The 10,791-nt window shown below is 37.5% G+C and overlaps 1 protein-coding gene across 3 annotated transcripts in view; it reads left to right on the forward strand.

The window, feature by feature from the left end:
* Window positions 1–10,035, forward strand: part of LOC113042344 (inactive rhomboid protein 1-like) — a 41,061-nt gene extending 31,026 nt beyond the window's left edge. For 2 of the 3 annotated variants that reach the window (XM_026201141.1, XM_026201159.1), the window contains 13 exons: window positions 1,425–1,547; window positions 1,636–1,796; window positions 2,285–2,536; window positions 2,619–2,730; window positions 2,834–2,908; window positions 3,452–3,613; window positions 3,700–3,800; window positions 3,887–3,950; window positions 4,051–4,145; window positions 4,406–4,481; window positions 5,451–5,551; window positions 7,429–7,582; window positions 8,771–10,035. In XM_026201141.1, coding sequence (XP_026056926.1) covers window positions 1,425–1,547; window positions 1,636–1,796; window positions 2,285–2,536; window positions 2,619–2,730; window positions 2,834–2,908; window positions 3,452–3,613; window positions 3,700–3,800; window positions 3,887–3,950; window positions 4,051–4,145; window positions 4,406–4,481; window positions 5,451–5,551; window positions 7,429–7,582; window positions 8,771–9,190 — 1,896 coding nt within the window. In that variant the 3' untranslated portion in view covers window positions 9,191–10,035. The remainder of the gene's footprint in view (window positions 1–1,424; window positions 1,548–1,635; window positions 1,797–2,284; window positions 2,537–2,618; window positions 2,731–2,833; window positions 2,909–3,451; window positions 3,614–3,699; window positions 3,801–3,886; window positions 3,951–4,050; window positions 4,146–4,405; window positions 4,482–5,450; window positions 5,552–7,428; window positions 7,583–8,770) is intronic. The other variant, XM_026201150.1, reaches the window with a different exon arrangement.
* The last annotated feature ends 756 nt before the right edge of the window (window positions 10,036–10,791 follow it).

Consider the following 10,791-nt stretch of genomic DNA (forward strand, 5'->3'; position numbering starts at 1 on the left):
TACAGTGCGTTCAATGGATTGTACTGTTATTATACATTATACTGATTGTTCAGTTCAGTTTTAAAAGTTGTGAGTTGTGAAAATTACCTGATGCTACTACCTTTATATGGTGCATGACATTGTAGTCTATCCCTAACAGTCTCATTTTCATTCGTGTTAAATTAAATATGGCATCTAACCTGATTAAGGTCAGTTAACCCTTTGCTAACTCATGTTCGACATGTTTTGAAACATCCCACAGGAATAAATTCAAGATTTTTGTAAACGGCACAAAGCATTTATATAAAGCCCTTTTAGCTGAATTAAATTGTTAAATTGTGCAATAGCAGTAGGTCTCATTCACTAATGCTTCCATGAATAGTTTGTATCTACTGTATAAGAGAAGGAGAACTTCTCACAAAAATATTCAGCCTAATTCCCAATGCAACTGCCTTATTTGTTCTTAACCTCATTCTAATGTCAATGAATTTGGAATTTTCTAAGTAAGTGGCTGTGTGACTGAGGTAATGTACATAAAATATACTTAAGGGCCTTTACAGTCTTTCGTCACTCTCTGCAAAAATACGGCACTCTCTAAATATGGGCTCTTGAATGAGTAAGGTCCTCAATCAATGGCAAGTGTGCCATCCTCAAAACCACTCTTAACACAAAAACACATTTCATGCAGACCCATTTATTACAGACCTCTCATTGGTAAGCTGTATATATCTGCATATCTGCACTGTTATACAGAAAAACCTCGCAGCTCAAGCTGTAGCTTTATATGATGAAATATATTTGGGATGAATTATGTGGTTTCAGTTGTTCTTACATTTCCTACAGTTCCTACCTTTTTCCATGGATAGCATGTTAATGAACAGAAATGGTACTAAGAACACTTAAGTTATTGTCAACACTTCAATGACTTGAATTAAATGTGCAAACTAAATGACTGCAATTTGGTAACATTAATATAGTGGTTTATAGTGATTAACCAATATAGGGTTTTCAATGGCCAGTGCTGATACTGATTAATTAGCCTGGCCAGTGTATCTTTCGCTTGTCTCCTGTCTGAGCTTCTTGGTTCACTATTATACATGACACAACAACAACGGTATTACTGTATTTTGAGAACAGCTGCTAAGTAGGATTGTTCAGAAACATTTGTAAGTTGGGGCTTATTGAAGGAGTCATTTGAGGTTGTTTGAGTTCATGAGGACATCGTTAGATAAATCAAATGTGCTCATTCAATCTTAAAAATTAACAATAACATGAAGCAAAATATACAGGCCAAAGGTCTCACAACACAGTTTCTTTATTCACCATCTTTGATGTACATTTTGATGATTTATTATTAGTAAATAGTGTATGGTATTTATAACAGGTACTTTATATACCACTTAGTATCCTATGCTGATAAAGTGTCTGTTTATGTGTATTTTAAGGGTCGTTCGCTGCGTGAAAGCACGCTGAGACGAGCGCACAGGCGCAGCTTCACACCTGCCAGCTTTATTGAGGAAGATGTTGTGGACTTTCCAGATGAACTCGACACATCGTTCTTCGCCAGGGTAAGCTTACTCCACCAAACACATCACACATACATTTGCTTTTGGGAGACTTTTTCAGCATGTGTGTTTATGGTGGGCCTGGGTTCAGGATGTCCTGATGCATGAGGAGATGTCCACCTTTCACGATGAGGTGTTCGAGTCTCCATCAGACTCCACCATGAAGGACGTGGACAGCAAACAGCTGGATGAGTCGGAGCTGACGGGCAGCGCGCTGGACAAAACGGAGTTAGAGAGGAGTCACTTAATGCTGTGAGATTCAACACACATTTACATGGTGCCTTATTCCCTCCCACAATGATTGTGTTGTGATATCAAAACATACACTAGATAATTATTAGGTATTTCAGAAACTGTATTTAAATTCTCAGTTTGAAATATCTGTTATGATGCAATTTAATTGTAGAAATATTTGAAATTGATCATTCAAAATAGTCACTAAATATTTTCATATGAATGTTTTCAGAATTAATATGTAATTTTTAATCATGTCATTCAAATAATATTAAAATAAAATAACTAAATTGATTAAATATAAATAAAAATGTTTAAATATATTTGAAAATGAATGTTAAACCACATTAAAATTGACATTACATTTATTCAATTAGCAGAAGCTTTTCATTTCATTTAAAGAAGGACAACAATTTATTGAAATAATAAGATCTTAAAATGGAAAATGATTAATTAATCTGGCTTAGATATTATTCTAGGACTAAATATATGCTTTCTTCAAACAGGCCTCTAGAGCGCGGCTGGCGGAAGACTAAAGAGGGACCGTCGGCGCCCCCTAAAGTCCGCCTGAGGCAGGAGGTTGTGAGTGTGGACGGTCAGCGGAGAGGCCAACGGATAGCTGTGCCAGTCAAGAAGCTCTTCGCAAGAGAAAAAAGACCGTATGGATTGGGCATAGTGGGAAAGCTGACCAATCGAACATATCGCAAACGCATCGACAGCTATGTGAAACAACAGATAGAGGACATGGATGACCACAGGTATAACAACGGAATCCAGTTCTCTTCTGTTAGACTTTTGGAGATGCTTATAATATGAGATGGTTTCTATTTTGTTCCTCAGGCCTTTCTTTACATATTGGATGACGTTCGTTCACATACTCATCACCATTTTGGCAGTGTGTATTTATGGCATTGCACCGGTGGGCTTCTCCCAGCATGAAACCGTCGATTCTGTGAGTCCTGCTAAGTCTTTAAAAGGTCCAGCATGTTTGATGTTCTGTTCCTGCTTCTGATCTCATCTGGTGTTTGTCAACACATTTTTTCCCCCACACAAAGGTCCTAAGAAATAAAGGTGTTTATGAAAACGTCAAATTCGTGCAGCAAGAGAACTTTTGGATCGGACCAAGTTCGGTGAGTCATTACAGTTTCAGTGTATGTATCTTTAAATGATAATGAGCTGCTGCTCCCTCTTCCGTTTTTTGTGTATCTGGTGGCGTGTTACCACTGCAAAAATTAATTTGTTGCATCCTTAGTGGCTCTGATGCTCATGTTTTCAACATTAATAATAAAAGTGTCTCGAGCAGCAAATCAGGCTTATTATAATTATTTCTGATAGGTCATGTGACAATGAAGTCTTAAGTAATGATGCTGAAAAGCTTTGCATCACAAGAAAGCTTAGTCATATTACATTGTAATAATATTTCACAATATACAATTTTTTTTTCCTTTCAGTTCTTTTCATCAAATAAATGCAGCCTTTGTGCACCTGAGAAACTTCTTTCAAAAACCAATCTTTTTTATTGGTGGCTTATGCCTCTTCATATGTGGCTTCATTTCTCCAAAGTGAAAATCGGATTATGTTGAAACATTATTTTCCTACCGAATTCATTAATCATGAACAACTGTATAAACACTATATAAGACAAGTCCTCACCATTGTCCTCTTCTCATCAGGAAGCTTTGATTCATCTGGGAGCCAAATTCTCACCTTGTATGCGACAGGATCACCAGGTACACATACTGATAAAAAAAAAGCGTGAATTGGAGAGAAACTCAGCTTGCTGTGTGCGCAACGACCGCTCTGGCTGTCTGCAGACCTCAGAGGAGGAATGCTCCGTAAGAATTCTACTATCAAGGTTATACGTTTGTTCACTTGACTGAGAAGCTGTCAGGTGCATGACAACTTTCTCTTTCTAATTCAGAGCACTTTGGCTGTGTGGGTGAAATGGCCTCAGCATCCCAGCACTCCTCAGCTGGAGGGGAAGAACCGAGAGCATGGCTCTGTGTGTCATCAGGACCCCAGGTGAGGGAATACGACATCAGTCGATACTTCAATTCACAATTTACAGCGAGAGATTTCAAACATAAAATGGTGCTGTGTTTTTGCAGGACATGTATAGAGCCGGCTTCAGTATCTCCTCATGAGTGGCCTGATGACATCACCAAATGGCCGGTAAGTATAACAGCATATATACTGTAGTATATATGAAGGAACTGTGGTAGTGTCACAGTACTTTGTTGCAAGAGTTGGTAAGCTATACGTTGTCCTACAGATCTGCACCAAATATAATTCGGGGAACCACACTAATCTGCCTCATATCGACTGTACTATCACCGGCCGGCCCTGTTGCATCGGCACTAAAGGGAGGTGAGGACAACTGCTACTACTGACTCTCACATCGCATTAACAACACTGGAACATTTTACATGCACTTATAAATAATTTACCACCATCATGCAATCCATAAAAAGCAACTGTAATTTGATTATGAGTATTTTAAATTGTAATGTGATCTAATTACAAGTGCTTAATTTTTGGAATCTGATTACGTGATCCTGATAACTGATGTACTCTTACTGTATGTACTGTATGTGGGTTTTTGAAATGTCTTGTGTGTTGCTTTGCAGGTGTGAAATCACTTCGAGGGAGTACTGTGACTTCATGAAAGGATACTTCCACGAGGAGGCAACCCTCTGCTCCCAAGTAAGAAGCCTAAACCAGCGAAGCACAGAAAAATGTCTAAGATGTGCTTTAAGTGATATTAACATGCATTTATTCATTACTGTACTAATGTAAGATGTAATGTAAGCAGATGAGACCACATGTGACCTGCTTCCAGATGGAGCAGGATTTAATAATAAGAGCTGTAGATCACTGAAAAGCTATGCAATATCGTGTTCATTATCGCCAGTGTATAGCCTGTGATAATGAACGCTATATTGTGTAGCTTGTCAGTGAACTATGGCTCTGTGTAGTAGATGGCGCTCCATTTGAAAGCAGGTGATGGAGATTAACTATTAATCACAGAACCGGCTTTACTGATGAGATGCGCTTGATCAATGCATTCGGTAATTTGCGTTGTCTAAGTAGTGTATCCCTTTAAAGGAACACTCCGACTTTTTGGGTCTTTAGCTTATTCACAGTACTATGCTACCATTATCCATTTACATTCAGTCTTTGTGCTAAGCTAGGCTAGCGGTGGGTGCATCAAATAACACTTATAGAACGCACAGAAATGAAAAAGGTATGTATGGACTTATCTAACTCTGAGGGATACTGTGAATAGGCTAAAGTCCCAAAAAGTCGGAGTGTTCCTTTAAGATCAGTTCAGGTCACAAGAAAGTGTGAAGCCCTAAATGTTTCACCTCTTGTCAGTACTCACCCACTAGACTAATGAGGCGGCGTGCATAAGAACGGAAGATAAATCTACCTTCTGCTAAGTGCTCTGTAATCATCATGAAGGTTGCCATGCTAATCCATTGTCATCTGAAAGGGCACGCCATGCTTTGCCTGTGACTGATGTGTGTGCCAGCTACAGGGCTTTAACTTAAGACTGTGTTAACTGTCTGAAGCTTAAAAATGCTATTTAATTTATTATTGGCAAAAATTTCAGGATGTTTCAATTTGAGATGTTTTGTAATCTAAAGAAACACCCTACTCTGTCCCTGTCAGGTGCACTGTATGGATGACGTTTGTGGCCTCCTTCCTTTCCTGAACCCTGAGGTCCCAGATCAGTTCTACCGTCTCTGGCTCTCTCTGTTTCTGCATGCTGGGTGAGTGACTGCAGTGTGTGGGGGTCCTTAAACCGTGATCACATCAAAAACTAAATGTGTATTCCCACCACCAGAAATAAACATTCACAAACCCACAGCAGGAAACTAAACATTGCAGACAAAAGTGAAACGAAAAAGCACAAGTGTGGTTATGGACTGATAAAACTAATAGTGACACAAAAAACTTCAACTATGCAGACGAAAGGTCTGTTCAGAAAAAACCCAACATGAATCATTTCAATCATCAGGCATTTGGCAGGTCTATTCACCCCAACAGCAAAATGAAAAATGAAAAATGCAAAAATGGCAAATAAAACATCTATTTACACTAGGAGTAAAACAAAAATTCACAAATATACGTACATCATTCATTCCTAGAGCAAAACAACTAAGTAAAACATTGCAAATGAAAACAGAATTGAGACAAAAAAACGAAATATCAGACAATGTGGTCATACCAAAAGTGAAACAAAAAAGTGAAACTATTCAAACGAAAGGTCATATGACAGGTCTGTTCACAGAGCAAAATGAAAAGGCAAAAATTTACATTCATAACTAGGAAACTGCAGAAAAAAAGTCTGTTTACCCCAGACCAAAAAACGACAAAGGGCAAAACCAAAAGTAAAAAAAAAAGCAAAAAAAAGTTCAAACGTATGGTTTGTTCAGACCAAGAACAAAACGGCAAGCGGAAAATCACCTATAACAGGTTTATTCACACCAATAGCTAAATGAAAAGTCAAAAAGTCATTGACAAACCCACACCATTTAGTCAGACCTCGGGTGAAGCAAAAAAAGCTAAACACTGCAATTAATTTATGCCAAGACCATTGCTTGACTTTAATGAAGCATATCCAACAATACATATTTCACTCATCCATGCAACAGTACAGATATTGGTATATAATAATCCACATATCCTCTAGAGTTTCAAAAGATATTAAATAGTGTCTGCCTCAAACTGTGCTCAGACTGCCAAATTACTAAAGTCTACAGTGACAGTTCAATTATAAGAGAATCAATGTCTCATCAAAATCAACCAAATTCTTAGAGCTATGCAGTCAATATTCATTTTACAGCACTGCTCTCACTCTTACTTTGTCAACAATTGTCTCAAGAGTTTCTTTTCTCTCTCTCTCTCTCTCTTTGATAGTTCATACTCAAATGAAACAAAGAAATCTTCTGAGCTATGAAAGAACAACCCATAAGCTATTTAAAAAATTCCCCTGGGTTTTAATTACACACACACGCTAGAATGTTCTACCCATATGCACCATTTCCCATACTGCACTTTCTATCTCAGATGCTTCAAAGGCTGACACATTCGATCAGATTATCTGCTTTAAGAAACAGCTGACACTTGGAGAAGATGCTGCTGTTTAGTATGGTGTGATCTGTAGTAGTAATCAAAGAGAGTGCTTCACTGAGCTGCACTTTGGATCTGTGCCTACCTTAAGACGGCTCAGTAGATTAACGCTTCTGCACGTGCCTCCATCACACAGCCTGATCATCACACTCTCAAACGCCCTTGAACCTGCTGAATATTGTTGTGGTTACTGTTGCATATTTGTTCGTGTTTGGTGGCCTTTGCACATTGCATTTAATAATAACAGCATTTGTGGAGACATGCCTTTGCCACATTTTTATGAGACAGCTGACAGATGTGTAATTATGACACAGGCGGTGGTTTACTTGGACATAGTTTAGAGTCATTGGCATCATATAATGTATGAAGAAAATGTTTATGACCACTGTAGCCATGTGGGAACATTGTGGTGTGTTGGGAATGAAAAATATGCATTGAAATCCATAAAGATGTCATAGCAGATTATTAAAAACATGCTTGAAACATTCTCTCTGTTCCCATCTGTTAAAAACAGGATTCTGCATTGCCTGGTGTCGGTATGTTTTCAGATGACAATTCTTCGAGACCTGGAGAAATTGGCCGGATGGCTACGAATATCTATCATCTATATCCTGAGTGGCATCACAGGAAACCTGGCGAGTGCCATCTTCCTCCCCTACAGAGCTGAGGTGAGCCCGCTTGATTCTTCTTGCCTCTTTTGTGCCGGGAGGGTGCCACAACATGCCCCTAAAACCTACTGATCTTGAACTAGAAATCCCTAACATTAGACACACAAAAAACTAGGTTACTCACTTTAATCAGTGACGCTATCTGAACCTGAAATGCTCAATGTGGTGATGTGACATTGACTTGATGGATATCCTCTGTATTTTGGGTTGCACTGCTTTTTTTTCATCTCTTTAAATACTAATAGTAAAAATGCTATTAATACATAAACTCCTTTGAATACACTTTTATTTGAATACAGTTAATTGTCAAAGCAAAATGGCGTAAAGGTTTTTCAAAACCATATGAATAAACAGTGTACTTGTGTTTTAAATGCTATTTTTGAATGTTTTTTAATTTTTTCTATATCATGGACATCATTCTTTGTCATTGACCCAAATAATAACATATATCTTTTGTAAAACAATAAAATTAAAATAAAAAAATATTGGAGAATTTTTACAAGAAGATACTCTCAGCTTTTCTAGTTCACAATTTCATGTATAATTCTTACTTACTGTTTCAATGTAATTATTTCTGAAATTTACTAGAAAATTATCAATTGTTTCTACACCAATTTTTATTAATTTTTTTAAATTATTTTATTTATTAATTTTTTTGTCATTGTTTGGGAGCAACGGCTATGACAAGATTTCCCCAAATATTTGTGAGCCAAACCCATTTTGGATTAAAATAATTTCTTAAAGCCCCATTGGGATTTTAAATTCATATTTCAATAATTTAACAACAAAATTCACATTTACAGTTCTTTAAAGCACTGGGGAAAAAAGTTTAGAAAAAAAAATTATTAGATACAAATAATTACGGTGAAATGACAAATAACACTTAAAAGAAAAATCATTTTGTGTGTTAGTCAATGGCCACATGACATGGTAAATGAAATAAAATATTCCATATTTGTATTGTTTTTATTTTAGAATTGTTTGTTTTAAATAATTTATTTTGTAAATTTTTATAACTGAATTGTAAGCTTTTTGTCAACTTTTCAATCCACCAGGGGTTTGTGAACCTGAGTTTAAGAGAACCCTGGGCTAAGAGAACCAGCACCATGGTGGTAGAAAAGGGGTATTTCACTCCTGTATCTTTGGCACTGAGCTTGTGTCTCTTTTTCTGTCTCCGTGTCTCTCTAGGTGGGTCCAGCTGGCTCTCAGTTCGGCATCCTGGCCTGTCTGTTTGTGGAGCTGATTCAGAGCTGGCAGATTCTGGCTCAGCCGTGGAGGGCCTTCACTAAGCTCCTGTGCGTGGTGCTCTTTCTGTTCGCCTTCGGCCTGCTGCCCTGGATCGATAACTTCGCCCACATCTGCGGATTCATCTCAGGCTTCTTCCTCTCCTTCGCCTTCCTCCCATACGTCAGCTTCGGACGTCTGGACATGTACCGCAAGCGCTGCCAGATCATCATCTTCCTGGTGGTGTTTGTGGGCCTGTTTGCAGGACTCGTGGTGCTTTTCTACGTATATCCCATCAAGTGTGATTGGTGCGAGCTGCTCACCTGCATTCCTTTCACCGACAAGTTCTGTGAGAAGTACGACCTAAATGCGCATCTCCATTGAGGGAGAGGCGGGGCTTCGGGGACAGAGGGATTTGATTGGTCGTTGGTCTGCATCTGACAGTCCCCTGCTCTGTCAGTGTTCATCCAGTTGCACTTTGTCTCGCCCCAAATGAAGCCCTTACTGTGAACTTGGACAGCATGGTTGCGTTGTTGTTTTTTACTCAAGTGGAAGTTGGATCTCCAACTCTTGACCATGATTTTAGGACTCTTGAGAATGATGAATGCTTTTTAACGTACCCTAAAGTTTTATGTAGTCTATTGATAAGGGTGTCTGATAATCATATGAAAACAGGGTCACACTTGCCCCAAAACTTTCTTAACACTACAGTCTCAGAGATTCAGTGTCATCCTAGAAGCACTGGAACACCAAAAGGAGAACACGTCTTCAATTTGATTGTAGTACTTTTTATGTTTTAGCATGTCAGGGGAAGGTTTGTCTTTGTTTAGTCGACCTCAGAATCCAGGGACGAAAAAAACTCAGTACCTTTGGTGCCTTAATAAGTGTACCTACTACTGCCATATTTTCGTGACACATTGAGCACTCAAATGATATTCTTTTATTTGTGTGTTACTTCTAATGGAGTAATGGTTTATTATGAAATGGTAGTGTTTTAGCTACCCAATTTACACATTTGTTACAGAATACAGTTAAAAAACAACCTGCACCGCTGAAGTTTGTCTGGTTTTCTTGTCTACAAGACCTTAAACTACCACTAAACTATGGAAGCCCATTTACACCATTTGCGAGTCGATTGAAAATCGTGAGTTGAGTGAATCGTTACATCCCTATATATAAATAAATAAAAAGGTAACTTTCTCGTAAGTGAAATGTTACTGTACATCCCACAATTGTGACATTGTTTCTCGTAATTGAAACTTATTTCAGTATCTCAAAATTGTTAATTTATTTCCCATAGTCGAGACTTTATCTCATGATGTGACAATTTTTTTTCATAATTGCGACCTAACGTCTCGTAATAAGAGTATATCGTGATGTCAATTTTCTCAATTTTTTTTATAACTCTGAAGCAGAAGCAGACAAAGGAACTAAATTTAAGATGGTACGAAAGATAATAAATTGTATCCATAAACCCAAAGAAATGCTGGTAACACTTTACAATAAGGTTTAGTTTACGTGAAATACAGTAACCATGAGAAATTCTTCTAAAGCGTTAATCAATCTTAGTTAATTTCAGCATTTACTAATACAGGAGTAAAATCAAAAGTTTCAACTGTCAATATTATGGACATGAGCTAACAATGAACTGCAACCAAAGATACGGTAAATTTTTTTACAAATGTAACAAATTATACTGTAAAAAAAACTGTAACAAACTGTAACAAAATCTCTCAGAGTTAGTTAATGAATTAGCAAATGTTAACTAACGGGACTTTCTTGTTAAGTGTTACTGCAATGCATAGAAAATACACAATACAAAAATATAGCTTTGTTATTAGATTTTTTTTATTGATAAGATATGCATGATAGAATGACTAATGCCACAGAGAATGTTTATGGGCATTCTAATTAAAGTTTACATCAGTTCATACACTGTATACATATTATGTATTTCCCAAACACACTGTCACAAATGCAATAAT

Source organism: Carassius auratus, chromosome 3 (genome assembly GCF_003368295.1).
Source record: "Carassius auratus strain Wakin chromosome 3, ASM336829v1, whole genome shotgun sequence".
Classification (NCBI taxonomy): Eukaryota; Metazoa; Chordata; class Actinopteri; order Cypriniformes; family Cyprinidae; genus Carassius; species Carassius auratus.